General features: G+C 29.1%; 1 protein-coding gene across 4 annotated transcripts in view; it reads right to left on the reverse strand.

Moving 5' to 3' along the window:
• The window catches only part of LOC112682925 (collagen alpha-1(XVIII) chain-like), a 420,302-nt gene that overhangs the window by 319,182 nt on the left and 81,542 nt on the right, over positions 1-19,578 (reverse strand). For all 4 annotated transcript variants that reach the window (XM_025553701.1, XM_025553700.1, XM_025553702.1 and 1 more), the window contains exons 3-4: positions 7,006-7,241; positions 1,669-1,974 (exon numbers count right to left, since the gene is read on the reverse strand). In XM_025553701.1, the coding sequence (XP_025409486.1) occupies positions 1,669-1,974; positions 7,006-7,241 (542 nt within the window). The remainder of the gene's footprint in view (positions 1-1,668; positions 1,975-7,005; positions 7,242-19,578) is intronic.

Genomic DNA, 19,578 nt, shown 5'->3' on the forward strand with positions numbered 1-19,578 from the left:
GTGTGCGATTGGTCGTCATCGGGTTTGAAGACGAAGAACGCATTGTGCTGCGCAAACGCAATAATTCGATTGATGGGTAGTTAGGGTAAACAATTTCCTCTGTATTGCTATTTAAACATTATCGTTATTAGCGAAACACTTTTAAGTTTAAAACCAAATGCAAATTCGTGCGCTACGTCTAGCATACGATTTGTATACGTTTATATAAATATACGTTTCGGACGTCTAGGGCGATGTACTTGCCATTTTTCGAACAAAATGCGGGTTTTATGTAAAACAAACAAAATTAATAATTTCATTAAAAACCCCGAAAACCGCGTTGGAATTCCATTTTACGGGAAAAGTGTTTTCAAACAACGGCAGGCAACCACACTCAGGTGTACGAAATGTAAACAACGAAGTAACGAAATGTCTTTGATTAATACTTACAATCAATATATATATTTATATATATATATATATATATATATATATATATATCGTTTTAAGAAGCTAAAATTTGGATAAGTGATATCACAACTGTTGATACAAATCGATCGATCGGTGTGATACGCGGCTAAAAAATTATTCGCACAAATTGATTCGCCTGCCGTTTTTAAAAAGTTACTTAACCTCAACTGAACTTAAAGGCCGATCAATCATACGAGGATTAAAATTTGAAATAATTTTCGCGCAGCAACACGGATCGTTTGGCCGTTGCGACCGTTCAATCGGTAATAATTCACCCCCCCCCCCCCCCCCCTCAATATCGTGTTAACCGTCGACAGTCGTATCACATTATTGTGATAACGTGTCATACATACAAGTAAATCGTTATCGGACTTAAGTTTACCTAAAACTAGGTGGTCCGGGCGCGGAATATTCGTGTCCTTCCCAGGGGCCCAAGCAATTGCAAACATACGGGACGCAGGTGGGCCGTACACAGTGCTGCGTTAAGCTATGTAGCAACCCCAGGGCAAATTAAAATATGCCGCCCTTAAAAAAATTACAATTAAAAATTATATACACCATACTATTAATTACAGTCAGTAGCGTATTAACGGGTAGGATAGATGTGTACTATGCAAGAGCAATACATTGACAAATCACCAGTATCTAAATTATACATATTTTAAATAGCACTTTATTACTTATTCTTAAATTTTATAATTACTAATTATACCTCACATATAAATTTAGAAAATTACCAAATGTGACAAAATATAATCATTACTTTTTATACTAGTTTTCTTTTATATTCATTTTTTCCTCGATCTGATGGTCGCAAACTAGTGAATAATTGCTGACCAATCAGTTTTAAGAGATCATCTTACTTGTTTAATATTGAAAGCAATGAAATACAGTCATACAGGAAAAATGTATAGTTATATATTTTTATTTTATGTTGATCCTCGAAAATTGACCACCCTATGGCAATTTCCCCTCCCTTGCCACCCCGTTTAATTCAGCTCTGGCTATGGACAGCATGGTTCGCAGCACGAGGAAGCAGCAGCAGAATGCGCGTGGATATTATCACGAGTGATCGACCACGATCGTCCGACAACGTGGTAATACGGTCGTGCGCGCGCGTCGCGATAGATCGCAGTACAACCACGTAGTCACCGCCACGATCGTGTTACCGCGACGGATACCGGGTGTAGCGGAACGGGCAATGCACTGTGTACTCACGTCGAATGCGCCTTTAATCAGCGGCCCGGCCTGGCCTATGTACAGTGTGGACGCGGAGTCGAACAGCAGCTCCACCGGGTCTCTGACCACCGCCACGGTCTGCGGCTCCAAGCACCTGCCGATCAGCTCCACCGCCTCCCTGGTCACTTTCAGGCTCAGCCGCGTGAACCTGCCCGTCTTCCACGGTACTGAGAACGTGGCCAACACGTTCGATGCCGACGAGTACTTGTTCACGTCCGTGTACAAAAAGCTCACGTTCATCCGGTTGGACGAGGACGGTACCACTTGCACGCCCAACTGCACCACCTGCGAATAGAACGTGCACGATAAGACGACTACCATTGTACCGTGGGGCTTAGGTTGCTCCTAAGTAGTAGTACTCCTTTCGCCTGAAAATGACGTTCCTCTTTTTGCCCACGTCCTCTTTTCGACCAAATTCGATAAAATAGTTTCTCATTTTCACCTCAGAGTATTAGTATTCTTTTCGTCTATGGTTTCACGTTCAATATTTTGGGAAGCACTGTCTCAAAATAGATGTGTACTATAATTTAATTTTATACCGAATGAATGTGAATCATTTCATTATTTCTTTAACAAAAAGTTTTTAATGTAATTCTCCACCAATCGGTACGTGGTTGTCTGTAATACAAGTAATACTAACTGATGTTTATATTAAATTAAATAGTACATATTTACAACGTTTTCCTAAAGATAGAAAAGTAACAGAACGTAAATTAAAAAATAATCCAACAGCAAAAAATAGGAGAGTTAAGTCGATTTGAGTTTATTTTATAGCATTCGACTAGACAAAACAATTTAATGAATACATTAAAAAAATATATCTAGCAAATACCATGTATATTACAAAAAAAAATTAATTTTTACAAAACAATATACTTTTTAACAAAGTTGCAACAACTAATGACAAATATATATTTATGTTTACTTTATAACAATTATTTGAATGTGCACAAAATCAATACATTTTTAGAGAGTAATAGAAGCCGCATCTACATTTTTAAACAGTACTTCCCTAAATATAGAACATGAAACTGTGGGCGAAAAGAATGCTAATACTTTTAGGCGAAAAGAGAAAGGTCATTTTTGGACGAAAGGAGTTCCGTCCGAACTACGATCATCATAGTAGGAAGAGGTGCCTACATCCCGGGCTTGTGATTCTCGACACGAAAATGGAAAATTTACATTCCATTTACAAAAGCTTCAACGTCTTTTGTATTTATCGAAACAATCGTCGAAAACAGTATCTGATAATATGTTATAATATTTTTAAATTAAACAATACATAAGGGTATGCATTTTGGAGTTTTGCCATAGAGGTGATATTTGGTTGTTACGGCTTTGATGATTGTATTAGGATCAATGTAGGGATATTACGCTATGAATGATGGAAAATAAAATTCTATATTACATTAGAATTTCAACATGTTTAGCCCGATTGATTATAAAACAATTTATGTATTAACTATATTTGTTTCATTTTTTTACTGTGTAGGCGTATGAAATTTAAATGCTTGTCTAGAATTTAGAAAGTCTATACAAAACCAAAATGCGTTTTTATAATTCCACAATCCTCGTGATAGCTAATTTAACAAAATTAGCTAAAAACTTAATTAGACGAATTTTACATATCATGAAAACGACACACATATTCACTGTTTCATTTAATTTATACATGATTAAAAACGAAATGTCTAATAAATTTTTAATTTTTCATTATTTACTTATTAACTGTTAAATAAACTAAAAAAAATAAAAGTTCTTACAAGGGTTGACTTAAATATTAATGATATTGAGTCCAACAGTTTCAACTTATGGTGTATAGGTTATACATTTTTAAGAATAATTTTAACTTCACTTAAAATTAGACATTTCAACCAATTAACAATGTAGATCGACTCTTACGTTGGATATACATACAAGTAAATTGCATATAAATACGATAATTTATGATCAATATTTTGCTTTTAAATCAATTAACCATGTTGTCAGTAAACGCATTAAATCTTAAATCGTTTAATATTAAAATATTATAAATTACAATGATTATTTTCCATTGTATCGTCGCATTACATATTTCTACAATTTCATAATCATATCAAATAATGTAAGATTTGACTCTTCTCTCGCGTACAATCGTATCCATAACATGCTATTAACTATATAAGATATTTAAATCATCATATTGTGTTCATATAATCAAATCATTTGATCTGCTGTTTTTTTTTTTATCGTACGACGGAAAGATACTATATTATGAACAATTATTATTATATATACACCGTTCTGTATTAAATTGTTACTGTCTATTATAAATTGTTCATACAATTATTTTAAAGAAAGCCGTTTTCCTCAGATACCCGCAGATTGTTAATTTCACGGCTCATTTATTTTACTATTATCTGAAAACGTATTATTTCATTATAAGATTGCTGTCTACGAAATGATTTAATAACAAAACTGACAAATGAAATAATAACTGCTATTTATACTAAAAAATCAATTTTAGTTGTATATAAATATAATGCAACTATAAATAAATGTTCAAAATAATACTAATAAGGTGTTCGATAGAAATATATGATATTGAGTTTGTTCGAATAAATCATATTATTAATATGGAATTTATGACCGATAAGAATTTGTTTAAGTATTTTATTTCTAAATTTATATACAAGTATTGTAATATAATATGGTGCAGTAGCTAATGTATTCTACAGTGAAATGTGTACAATTTATATAGAAGTAAATGTTATTGATCAGTGAAAAAAATCATCTATTGATTTATTTATTTATTATTCATTTATCTATTAATTAAATTATATTAGTACAATTCTTATTGTAAAATTTTTAAACAAAACATTATTAATCTTCAGATTTGTTTTTAGTTTATAAAGCATATGGGAGGTCATTAGATAATTATGATAGTATAGATTTATTTTTTGAGTTGTCTTGCAGTCTATTTAAATAACCAAATTTGGTATGAAATTACAAAATCGATCAAATTTAGATAATAAGTATTATAATGCTCTTTGAAGAACGTATCACAATATTTGGATTAACATTTAATAAAGAAATCGAAAAAAATATACGGTAAGTAGGAACATTACATAAACAGGTACATAATATTATTAGGCGAACACCTGCAGGAGTTGATTTTTTATTTTTAGATGAAAAACACTGCGATTCACCGCTAAAAATGCAGAAACATAAAAGTTGTATTGCCGGTAAAATAATGGAAAATATTTATTATTTGCTTAAAAAAAAATGTCTGTGAATAACCTATGTCCAATCTTAATGGAAAAATATCGATCTTTTGAGAAAACCATGAAGTCAAAACAGTCGGAAAATTCTTATCGTTAAGAAAACAGCGAATGCCGACTATATATAATTAAACGAAGAATCGAGATTATAATGGACGGGGATAACGCTTTTATTGTAAACTTTTATTGTCTCGTTGAGCGAAAAGTCATTTTCCGCAGATGAGAATAGTTTGCGTGATAAATTGTTTACAGCGATCCGAGCATAAACTATAAAAATCATGTTTTCCAAATTTGCAAATTCCATTGTCACTTATTATGAAATAAACATTATAAGGTATATGAAAATTCTAACCTAATGCGAAACATTTGTTGGGCTCTAGAATCGAATTTATCTAAACCAATTTACAAGACAATATACTCGTATGTATCTATCACGAAAAAAATTAAAAACCACGAGAATAAAAGCAACTTCTTTTAAAATTGTTGAAATAACTAAAGAGTAGACAGAATTGATCGATATACATTTTTATATATAAATAAGTTCTATTATAATTACATATTCTATAGTTATTATGTAATGACATAATTTTAATATAGCATAATATTTAACTATAACACTATTTTAAGGATAAAATATTATCAAACTGAAACTGGTTTTTAATTTGGATTTAATTAATACATTTTAATTGATTAAAACATATATAAACCGGAAATTATTATCAACAAAATTACAATGAAGATTTTAATTGTAAATTTATAAACATAATTCAAAAATATTTTTAAAACTATGAACTCATAAGTATCCAAAAATGTATTTAATTTCATATTTAGATAGGTTATCATAATTCTCAGTAATTTTATACCTACCAATAACAGTTAAAATAATTAAAATGGTTTTATAATTAGAATAAGAGTAATAAAATTGGTTTTAGGTTAACAAACTATACAGTATATGTATACTTCCAAAAATAAATAACATAAATATGTATCGAACCATTATTTATATTATGTTTTACATGACAACTACAAACAGTTATTGTCTATATTTACTTAAAAATATTTTTTATAATTTAATTACATTAAAATCATCTAAATTAATTTCTTAAATATACATATGTATATAAAATACATATGTAGAAATAAATTATTATTTTTCTGATGATTATTTTCCATAGGCTATTGAAAACTTTTTAAAGTTCCACTTCTTAATTTAAATTTAAATAATTATAAGTTAAAAAACTGCCATGAACTTCTGAACTTTAATTAATTTTCCATTAATAACGTATCCATAATTTATATATATATATTTATTTATTAATTCTGAGAAGTTTGTGGCCACAATATATAATACCTAATTGCAATTTTTTAAGCTGTTAAATCATGTTCTTATATATTATTTTATGTAGTGACTATAATAATTAGGAAGTGCTAATTTTAAAATAATTAGAAGAAAAAATGGTTTCGAATTAAATATACATTTACCTTGTATATATCTTAAACATCTTATATATGTATTAGATTTTATGAAGTACACATGTTAAACCCACTGAGTGCTCCTTGATAGAATATAATGGAATATCCTATGGATAGAACGAATGGTTACCAATATAACTTTTAACCAAAATATTGTACTAGCTTACAGTATAGATAAAAAATGCATAAGCATTACAATATTTGAATTTTTCAGACGAAAAATACATTTTTTTTTCACTACTATAAGACTACAAATATACATACATGTTATCACCCTAAATTTAAGAATACTAGGATAAACTTTTGTTGTAGCTTAGTTGATATAGTTGCTATTGATTGCTGTACCCGAAAGTTTAACAGTAAAAAAAAAAAAAAAAAAACTGCAATACCAATTTAATACATTACTTATTTACCGTTATAATTCAAAACAGTACACCATTTTTTACGGATCACTAAATGATTACCAGATTTATCCGAATTATACCAAATTGATAAATTTCTAATCGATATGAATACGAATATAAAAATTTAATAAAATATATTTTCTCGCATCAACATGATTTTCAGTCGGGTGAACACTTACGTTTTCCAACGGATTGACAACAGCGAACAGAAATCCACCATTTGCGGAGTTGAGTTTGAAATTGACCACGATGGAGAATTCCGGATAAAGTTTTTCAGGCAAGAATAATCGATACGGTGACTTGATGTCGGATCCGGGTTTGATGCCGAACGCTGGAAAACCGTCATCACCGTTGTCGAAATACAAATTTGGATCATCGAACGGAAGTTTAATGGCCGTTTGTAGATCGATTTCGTCTGAAAAACAATCAGAAAATGAATACAATTATATTTACAATAATATAATGTACATATATTGACCGATTATAATCCAATAACTAATGGATAAGATGAGTATAGCTATTATTATTTTTAATTAAATCTGAATTTATTAAAATTGTAGTACATAGAAACATCAAAAACTTACAATTATTCCAAATTTACTAAACACTTCAATTATTAATAAGGTAAGTGAATATTTTCGCAGTAAAAATTAAAGATGAGTGACATTCGATTTTTTGATACTTAATTATGACGAATTGGAATACAATTAGTTAATATCGTACGTTCCTAATTAAATTATGAAAACATTAAGATATAAATATTAAAAAAAGTAATTGGAAATGTTATTTGAAATGTATGTTATAATTAACATTAATTTATAAAAATATTATTATTGGTATGATCGAACAGGTTAAAAATAAATTCCATAGAAACTTTGGGCACGTATTACTTGATGTATACTTAAATACATTATACGAGTAGTTAGTATTAGGAAAAATCGAATATCTTGATTGTTAGAAAAATAATTGAACCAAATATTTATGATTAATTACTATTTTAAAATCTAATAATTTGGTATTTATTAGTTACTCGAATGACGAAAAATCTACTTTTCTACTAATTAATAATTTTACTACATTTTATTCTATTGTATTATTTATATTATTTTAATTCAAATAGCATTTTTTATTTTCTTATCTTTAAGTTTTTAGTATAATTCATAAATAACCATATATATATATATACTAGCTGAATTACCCGTCGTTGCCGGGTTTAAGTATATAAATGTATGTAACCTGCCAAGATTAAATTTTGTTAAATCTATTGAAATTTAAATTAATTTTTGAAATAATTTTTTATACATATTAATTTAGTTTTTAAGACAATGATTATTATCATAACCTATTCGATAAGTTATAGCTTACAACTACCTGAACCTCTCTACAGTTTGGTATTCTGTTGAATACATATAGCATCTCACTTCTCCGAATATTTTACTTTTGTCAATAAGTTCATGGTCTTTTTGACTTTTAACCAAAACACTCTTGCAATTATATCATGTCGATCATATGATCTTTGACCGGGAAGTAAAAGCTCTTTTATCTCGTCCCAGCGAGGATTACATGTAAAAGTAATAAAAAGGTCAGGACGACCGTAATGTCTAACGTAGGTCATAGCATCTTGTGTTCTTTCGTGCATGTACCTTGGCCCACCAGTAAAATTTGACGGGAGTATAACCATTTGGCCTAACTGATTAGCTTCTATGTCTCGTCGTCCAATCGCATCTTTTAAATGAATATAACTATCTGCACGCAATTTGGCTTGGTTGTTTTTGATGTAATTTAGTCTTTCAGTTTCAATTTTGGCGCATTCATCTACCAAATATTGACTGAAAAGAGAACGATAATTAACTAAATAGTTGTCTTCCCCTTCTCTGACCATTATTCTATATGAGTAAAAACTTGATGCAGTGACAGTTTTTTTAAGCGGTAACTTGGTTTTTGGATCGCGTTGTGATATATTGATTGCATACCCATCATTAACCCATCATTACCCAAAACATTAAAGGATACTGCAGTGCGTCGTATGCTCAATGTATCTCACTGATACGGTGAAGTGAGTTACTTCGGTTTTCGAGGATGATGTCTTTTCGATCAAACTGCTGATCTACTAACACTAAAGCAACTTCATTTGCCGTTGGTGCATTATATCTGCCTCTATGTTATTCTGGTGGTTTTTTATCTGTATGTATTACAACTTTAAATGACTCTGAAGGAGGTATTTTATCGATGGTAAATTGTAATGACCAATTGTAAATTATGCGGTGGCATGCCTAGTAAATCCAATGAGTTTAAAAACTCTGTTGGATAATTTACAACTTCAGTAGCATCGCAAACTGTATCTAGATTTGTATGACACCAAGTATTCTGGTAACAAATTTTGTATCTTGAGATTCAATTCGTTGACCTCCACATTTTTTGCTACTAAAATTGCTCTTTCTGCCAGCCACTCATGATTTGTGTATTGTCTGTGTACACTGGGACATATCTGGTCAATGAGAGCATCTTGCGAATAAATGATTGTGCAGAAATCGTTCGGTAATTTTATACATCCCGTTTCATCTGTAGTAACTTTCCCATCTCCAATATCTAACAATTGTTTTGAGAATCTTTTGCACGCAGCTTTTTTTGATTGAATCGAAATCGAAGTATCGAAATCGTTCGCTATCTATCTTTATATATATTTCGACCATGAATTGTTGACAAAGCTTATGCATCGTAAAATAAATTAATCCTGATCGCGTCTAATCATCAACCGATATGCATAATAATTTTTTGAACTAACATTCTTATTTGTTTTGGCACCTGTTACGGGATCTTTTTGTTTAACGTTTATGTAATACCCGTCATTTACTACTAAAAATAAAATTAATAGTTTTTAAATAGTTTTTAATAGTTTTTTAATAATTTTTTAATAGTTTTATTTAATATAATTCATTTTCAATAGCGCAGTTATCGACCTGGTCAAATATTAACTCGATTTCAACCCTTTAAATTCAAAATTTCAAAAAATCCTTTCTTAGCGCACGTCTACATCATAATAGCTATCTGTATGCCAAATTTCAGCCAGATCCGTCCAATGGTTTGGGCTGTTCGTTGATAGCAGTCAATCAGCTTACTGTTTTATATATACAGATATTGATGGGAAACATTGTTGTTATACATTTTAAAAAATAATCACCTTTCATTTTATACTATGGTACAACACAAAATTTTCAGAAAATGAGTACAAAACTATAAATATCAGAAATAACCCAAAAGAAAACAATCTTAATCAGATAAAGAAGATATTTTCCTAAAACCTGCTTATAAAACTGCTCCAAAAATTGCACATTTAAAAAAAGAATATTCCTTAACAGTATCACTATTTCTATAAGTAACTATAGAAAGAAAATGCTTCAACTTTAAGACCTCTTCAAAAAACTTAAAGGAATGAGATGAGTGAAAAAAAAAATAAAAAATAAGACTATAAGTCAAACAACAGTACAAAAAAAAATATTAAGCAAAAAACTGTCAAAAAGAAATTATTTAAATAAACTGTGTCTATCAAGTGTATAAAATTAAAAATTTTTGTGATAAATACTCAAATTTTACTAGTCATTAAAAGTACTAATAGACTGAGTGAAAGCTAAATGATTTATTATTAATTTTAATTTTATTTATATTATAAAAAATGTCAAGGGTTCATTTATCATAGTATCTACTATTTATATCAGAGAAATGTTTTTTGTTTTTATAATTCACAATACAATTAAAAAATATTTAATAAAGAATACAATATTGTTTTACTAAATATGTGATTGACTATCATATTGCATGGGATACATGAAAAAAAAAGTATTTCATTAATATATTGACTAAAAAATAAACAAATTATCATTAAACATTAATTGTTTTTTAATTTTTACTAACTAATTAATCAATAATATTTATAAATAATAATGTATTAAATTTTCGAAAGGTAAAGTTAATTATTTTATGTATTATGAGTATTTATCATTTTTAAAATTCTTTAAATTCAATCATCTTAGAATTAAGTTTTTTTAGTTACTACACTAGTGTTCTGATGGTACAATATGATCATATATAATAACATAAATGCTATTTTTTTAAAAATAGCATTATAATTTATAAATATGATACAGATTGTAATATTATATAACATGATAAATTAGTTTTAAAAATTATTTTTATTTGCATTTTAAAACAAAAATTTTCTACTGGTTTGTTTATATTTTATTTTATTTTGAATCTTTTATTAAATTTAAATGTACAAAAAATAGTATGTATTTTACTCAATACATATACTGAGTGTTTCTTATCCATTCGATTGCATTATTTAGATTATTTTACCAAGTGAATCACTCGATAGTGATAATATCTTAATTATTGCCAACGCAAATTATAATAAACTACTGAAGTATTAATATATCTAGTAAAATTGATTTTAGAATATACTGATACACTATTCTATTAGAATTTGTAGCACCTACGTGGACGCAGCCTCGAAACGTCGCTGTAATAATTTTCTTTCGATTTGATATAAACCGATTTTCAATAACAGAAATTAAAACTTACTATTCAAAGAAAACTCTTAACAGTAATTAAAATACAAAAAAAAATTTCAACAATAAGAACATTAACTATTAATAATTTTTAATAATAATTATTGTTTCTGTTCTATTTTTTTCAAGTTGGATGCATATAATTACAGGAACGGCAAGTGGCTACAAAACGTAGAAGTAAATGCATGTCTGTAATAAAACAAATATATCACTGTGCAAGGTTTTTTTATTGCAAATTTCCGGTAAAATATAATGTATTTTGTATCGAAATAAAATATGACCCTTGTCTAAACGTTTTGAATTATTAATGCCAGAGGAGAAAATTGAAGTTTATTCGTATATTTTTATTTCCGATTAAAAACAGCAATTTCGAATTGCAGATTTTTAAATTCAAGAGTGTCTCAGTATATTTTGATTTGAAATCTCGATTTGTATGCAGTTATCGCTTTCGCTGTCGCGTACAATAAGAGCAATAGTATTTTATTCCTATAGATGTTGCATTTCCCAGAAAATGTGTACTAGTTAAACACAAATCAATAAAAATACATAGTGCAAATAATATCATACTCAAATGTGACTGAAATCAGGAAATAATATTTTCTTGGTATATAATACCACATATCCCATGATTTCCAGAAAATTGAATTTCATTTGTATTTTATAATACATAAGTTAAGTGATTATCCTAGAAAATGAATAAATCTCAATTCAACATCGTGCAAATATTGGACCTTTAAACTTAAAGAAAAATCTTTTTTTTTAAATTACAAATCCTCGTTTATAAATATTTACAATAATATATTATATAGAATATATTGGTAACATTACGGTATAATAGTTTTCATTTATATATATATATATATATATATATATACATATATTATTTTTATTTTTATAGTTTCCTGATAAAAAAGCGATAATATGTCATGATCCTATATTGGGAGTTCAAATTTGTCGGCAAACGAAAAAGATTTACAGCTCTCCGAATGTACCTATTAATAAGATTTACCTGTTCTATATAATTACAAATTAAAAAAAAGAAAATTTATATGAATATATTAGTATTATATAGATAAAAAATGTATGATATGTATTATAATAAAATAAAATAAATTAGGAATTGATATAGGATTTAGTGAAATGTCATATTCGATGATAAATTGGAAAGTAATATTATAACTACCAAGGAAAACATTTGAATATACCGGATGGATATTATTATTTGTGGCTTTAGGGTAGTTCTTGTTTGTTAACAGGATTTTCATATGTTATATTATTATTATTATTATAAGTGACAGGTACAAACCGAACGAGTAACTCGTGAATTCAGATAAAAAAATATTATTTCAGAAGTATCTACACATTCTGTTGTGTGGTAGGATAGTAAATTATGAGGATTTTTTTTTTTTCATTGCTGAATAGTACTATTATTGAAAATGAAAACTTGTTACATGCTCGGATTCCTAGGAAATAAATCTATACATCTTACAAATACCAGGTCGGCCACGTGCGCGCTCGCCATTGTCGGTAGATTTAGATCGTTTTACCGAAATAGAAAACGATTTTACAATAGGTATATTATGTGTGCTTAACACGTTCTTATGGTTTATAATGTGCATGATTAACTGGATACGTGTAATTATGTGCAAGACACTTTCGAGCGCGGACGATTAATTTTCAACGGACTGGAGACAGAAGAATGAAACTTCTTTGAAGGCTATCGCAGTTATTATAAGCGTGTAGTCAAGCAGCGTTCGAAACGGTCGGCGTTTGCAAAGAGTATATGACGTCCCGCTTTTCGATCAATTCTCGTTCAAACAATTAAGAAGTCAACACAAGTCTGTAAGGACAAATTTTGTAATTAATGAACTCACGCGCAATCGATTGGAGATTTCATTAATTTTATCGTTGCTGTAGTAATGCATAGCGCGTTATAGACCATTGATTCACAACATTTTTAGTGTGACGACCGCCAAAATGGGTCAAATATAAAGTCAGTTACCTGACAACCACTTTCAATTGAACACTAGTACCAGACTTATCCACGGTCTTATCAGTTAAAAATACATTTTCGTTTGCGAGACAAATAACCCCGCTTGTGATAGTAGAAAAAAACATTTCCGATGTGCACATTTTTACATTTACTGTTTGTATTAATTTTTAATAGTGTTTGCCATCTATAGAAAATTATTTATTTTCGTATGATTCAAATTTTGTCACAAAACACGTCACAAGTCTACGGAGATCTTAAATGATATATCAACACAAAAATTGTATTAAATTAAAAAATATAAATAGTATTATTTTTCACACAAAAGCATTATGTTACTGATGGACGTGACCCTCTTGTGGCTACGTAATCATGACCATCTTGCGAGTTCCGATCCTCAGGTTGAGGACCACTGTAACAGTCGATAAGCATCGAGGTTGAACACAATAAAAGAAAAAAAAAAGTAACAGTGAAGACTCGTAACACGACCGGGTTTGGGCACACGCCTATTTCACTGTTCATTAATTGAGAAATGAAATAATAATGTATCATACGCGCCCGTACGATAAAAAATCGATAGTAAACAAAAATAAGTGACGTCGTCAAAATCCGTTGACCGAAAAAATATGACGCATTCCGCATCCGAACCAGCGATTGGCTATAAATCACGGACGAGAAAAAAAAACCGTGACTACAGGCGAGTTCGGTGAGAGATAACTAATAGTAAGCCGTTTGTGAAACGGACAAGAGAATTTGTCTAAACCGTCATATTTGAACGGGAATATTGTTCTGAAGCATTTCGAACGGAACAAAAACTGAGAGAAAACGACCTCAGATTTAAAACGTTCGTAAGATTAAAAAAATAAAATAAAACCGCTGCAGGTGCTAAATCGACCAAACAGAGGTAAAACGTTAATTTAAACATCACTACTACGGCAGTTTGTAGATCACTGCTGGTCATACATTGTATCGAAAAATAAGGAGAAAAGAAAAAGAAACGTATTACGGTCAAAGAGCACAAGACGGTGGTGGCGGTCGACCCCGTGAAGTGCATCTAAGATTCACTGAACTTTACGGCTAGATTAATAAATTATTATCTGCTTGGGGAGAGGCTCGTACATGTATATTAAATATATGATTTTCTAGAAACTCTATGTCCAACGGCTAGAACATATCACTTAATAGTTAATACATATTATAAGCAGCACGCAATATGTAGTCCAAGAACTGCAAGACCACGATTAAACAGAATAAATAAAATTTAAGATTGGAGGAAAAATAAAGAGAGAATATTGGACCAAATTATAAATTCGATGTGCATTCTGATTACGAAACATATTTAGATTCAAAATATTTTAATCAGATAAATACAGCTGAAAAGCATGAAAATTGAATATACTAATGCAGTGATATTCAAATTGCGTGTACGTTCTGCTACCTTAATTGCTGAACAATTTAATATTTAGTTCTAAACGGAAAGGGGGAAAAATTGAATAATTTATTATGTTTCCAATTATCAAAAAATCATTCACACGAATAATGATTAAATTCATTAAAAATATGTTTAACGTTTTTGTGCATGATATTATAAACGGCGTTTTATTTTATTTTCAAGAACAAGTTATCACATAATAATACATATACAACACTACAAGTGTACTTATGTTATAATAATAAATAACTATTTCATAGTTCCTAAAGAAATCTGCGAGCACTACATCGATAATCATAATATTTGGCATTCGAATAAACTGTAGGCCACGCAAAAACATTGTACTATTAAGCGGTTAAATATATTATTTATTATTTTATTAAATTTTATTAAATATATTTAAAATATAGTCAACGATATAAGAAAGAGGCGACTCTTTTGGGCTGGCCACGCATGGCGAAAAGAAAGAGCCTTTATACACAAGGTACTATGTGGCTCTCCAGAAGTCGTAAGCGTACCACTTGGTAGACCAAAGCTGAGGTGGGAAGACCAGGTGTCAAAAGATGTGGAGCGGGTTGAATTGAATGGTGATTGGCGAGTCCTAGCGGAGGATAGAGAGAGATGGCATGAGATTTGTTTGTCAGTTTGGTCTTAAAGGCCGTCAACTACGAAGAAAAAGAAGAAGAAGAAATATATTTAAAGTCCTATTTTCGACGTGCAGTAGAATTTTAATAAGACGACAACATGTAGCTTTAGAATTATTTTTTGCTAATTAATTGGACTAGGACGTGTAGGATTTTGAAAATATATGACATTCAAATTATAGTAAATTACCAATAACAAAACACACTTATATGATGGACTTAAAAATAATATTTTAATTTTTGAAGATATTTTTTATTCGTATAGGTCTATTTTAAACCAACCAGTCCTTATGGTAATATGTTATTTCCAACGATATTTTCCTGCCGAGCTACGTCATGAACATTCGTCGCGAAGAATCGTCATAAATAGCTATAGAGTGTTATGGTAAATAGTAATCATTATAAATAATATTGAAACATTTTTGTCTAGACATATTATGTGTCTCACATACAAAATAAAGATATAACAAATAGCGAATTCTACCACAACAATTTTAATTAACAGCAATAATAAGTTTGATGTGCATTAAATTGCTCTATCTCGAGTCAGTCCTGCAAAACGATAATTTTCAGTATATATCTCAACATTTTAATTCGTATTAAGTTTGTACCGATTTTATAAAAAATCGTAGCCTCATCAATTCCCAACTTGAACAAATTCTTCAACCGTTCTATACGTAGCATTATATCCTTAAAATTAAAGTAAATAATATGTACACACACTAAAGATTGCTGGATCATAGTAGAATGTGAAACCATGATATTAAACGCGTTTAAGCTAAACGATTGAAATCGCCACACCAGCGCTATTGATACGTATATACCGAATTTGTAATACCAGTACTTAATTTGAGTAAGGTCTAGGAAACTTCTAAAAAACTTTCATTCTTATCGACTTTTACGAAGTAATAAAAGTAAAACAATACAAAATGTTTACATCATTTTAAAAGTTCACAGTGTGGTTTTCCGTTGATTAGTTTTACTGTTCGGAGACGGAAAGAGTTTTAGATTCTAAGCGAAGTAAAAAAGAAAAAATTGTTTGGACTAGCCTGCATGTGTTCTTGTATGTTTTTTTTTTTTATGCAATCATTATTTTTTTTTTCGATAAGATAAAGATAAACTTCTATACTTTGTCTTCTTTGTAGATATTAAAAGTTCAATACACAGGCGGCACCCTTCATGAAATCAAGAAATAATTTTCTGTATTAGCTTTTTTTTTCCAGAAAATTTGAAAAACTACCCTTTTAGTAAACATTTTTTTTTTTTTTTTTTAGTGACACATTTTCCATTTTACTGACCAATTTATAATGGAAAATTTGGTAACGAAAAGTTTTTAGAACTATATAAATGTATTTTGAAACTGACAATGAGTAAATATTTACTTAATTAATTTACTTAATATAATCATCTAAAATTTATTGATTTGTACGATTTGTAAGTTTAACAATTCATTTTACAAGCATTATTTTAAATTTCACCAAAACGTGAATAAAAATCCAAGCGTTTCACAATGATTGGGCTTCATATAAAATAATGTTCCACTAGAAATATTCCCTAAGTAATGTTCCTGGAAACAAGGATAATTTTCATGATATTTCCGGATCTCTCAAGAAATTTTTTAAAAACAAATTAAGTGTTTAACGACAGTACTATTTATAAAAAAAAAAAAAAAAAACTTTAAATAGTGACCTCACTTTTCTCGCAATTTTATTTTATCACACATTATAATAATTATAAAAGTATCAATTAAAAAATCCCAAACCTAAAAGTTTTTCTACCTAATCTTCTTAAGGCATAAAATATATGTTATTTGGATCAGTAACGTGGTAAAGGGGTTCTTTTGGTGTCCAGGCATCGCGGTGGAAATTGTATGAGTGGGTGGATGTATGGTTTTAGATGTGAAAAGATTTTGGATGAATACACACATAGAAAATTTCCAGGTTCAAACATGTTAATAATACCAAACACAAATTCAACCGAATACATGGTAGTAGATAAGAATATAACACGAAAATCAGATCAACATTCTATATTTTTAGTTTATTATAAAATAGAAGAGTAAAAAGCTTCTTAGAATTTGCTAATCTTAAGTTTGATTTGGTAAAATATATGTGAGATAATAGATTTTAGTTTTCTTCAATTTACGTTTTGAAAAAAATTGAAGTTTGGTGTAAAAGTGAAAGAAGTGGATAGGTAGTTACTGAAATATATTTAGTGCCTCGTGGTTTATATAAGTTCACCATGCCACAGATACGAATCATTAAAAATTAAAAATTTAATTAATCTAATTATGAACAATATTTCATAAATATTATATCCGATTAATTCCAAGGGATATCATGAGACATTTCCTTATAGAAATTTATAGACATTTGTATATAACTAGCTGTAATAGTTATTCAATTTAAATCAATACAATGTGTTAATTTTATAAATTCTAATCAATACTTTTATTTATATATTTTTCAATTAATCCTGTAACATTTGATTTCAACTCTACTTATATTATAGTATAAATAACATTATGTACATATTATACACTATATTTCTATTTAAATTTAATAAAACTGTAAGAAATTGTTACACGGTATTTTTAAATTATTTCATACAATTTATTTCAAGTCATGAATACTTTTTAAGAAAAAAAAAATCTACTTACTAAAATTCTATCACACTATTGTATGATTATTTTTAACAATAAACACTATTCGTAGTATTGTGAATACAAATTAATACGGACCAGTTATATTTATACACTCGTATATATTAACATCTTATAGTAGTGATTTATGTTTAAAAAAAAATGATAATTAAAAATTGTAATTTGCGAAATATTTTAAAATAATGCATTATTTTTATATGTATAATAAATTCCATAAATTCCTAAAAATCCTTTTTTTTTTTTTTTTAATAAGTCCAATAATTACTATAGATGTGGAACTTTAGAACTTTTTTTTCTGGACAAAATAAAGTATTAATAGTATAGTATTTTATTTTAATTTATTCATTTATTTTGTATATAATTAGGACTATAAGCAATTATTATTTTTTTATTGAGCAATAAAAATCTAAAAAAAACGAAATTATTGATTTTTAAAGTTTTTATAATCTGTAAATAATAAAAATTCAAATAAAGCGATAAAAAAAAAAAAAGAATAAAATATGATATACTTCACTCTACATGAAAGAATATATGTATACAGTCGATATATCATGATGCGATAAACATGACAATAAACAAATTCGCCGAAAATATAACGGAAGCACTATAGGTTAGTCACATAATAAGACATATATGTTTGCAAAAAAAAATATACGTAAAATATGATCAATTATGCTTGAGCGATGCGATGTGCATGGTGCGTTGAATACGTTTAGGACATGGATCGCCCAGCTCAATGTGTTCACGAGTAGAGCAAACCGTTAAAATTAAATACGTGAAAACTTATAACTTATCGTTACCACCGACCAAATAGGCACTAAGTAGTTGAGTGAGTTTACTAAGTATGGGGTACACAACCCGTCGAAATTATTCCGTGCGATGTACGCGTGCGTGGCTTTTAGTCTTACAGTTCAGCGGATAAATCGTGTTTCGAGAATGAGCCACGGACCACACCAACGGTATGCACATGCACGTGCACTGTTCAGTAATCCGGGAGCCGCGTACAATATTTGTTTATAACATTTCCTTGTTCTCATTTTCTTATGTCCATTACCTCGAGCCCAGTCAACAGCTGTTTTATAGTTAATATTGTAAAGTTTTATTTGATTATATTCATTTCGGCGTCGATCGATATTGTTGTGCATTAACATTGATGTTGTTGCGGATCGACGAATATGCTTGATACTTTTTCTTATTCCAAAACTACTTGTTGGTACTACGCGTAAATACCTACGTATAAACAGATACGCTATACCGCTTCCAAATTATACATGGTTTAACTTCACTGTTGGATGGACCGGTACGGTTAATCCACAATAATATTAACTTATAGCGAACTACCGGTGTACGTGTCTCAGATTAATTAAAATCACCATCATGTCACGAAGTGAAATTTTCTACAAAGGTACACTTCGTCGCAAAATCGTACCGAGTCACTAACATACCGGTTCGCTACAAT

The sequence above is a fragment of the Sipha flava genome, unplaced genomic scaffold (genome assembly GCF_003268045.1).
Source record: "Sipha flava isolate LNK unplaced genomic scaffold, YSA_version1 215_pilon_pilon, whole genome shotgun sequence".
Taxonomy (NCBI): Eukaryota; Metazoa; Arthropoda; class Insecta; order Hemiptera; family Aphididae; genus Sipha; species Sipha flava.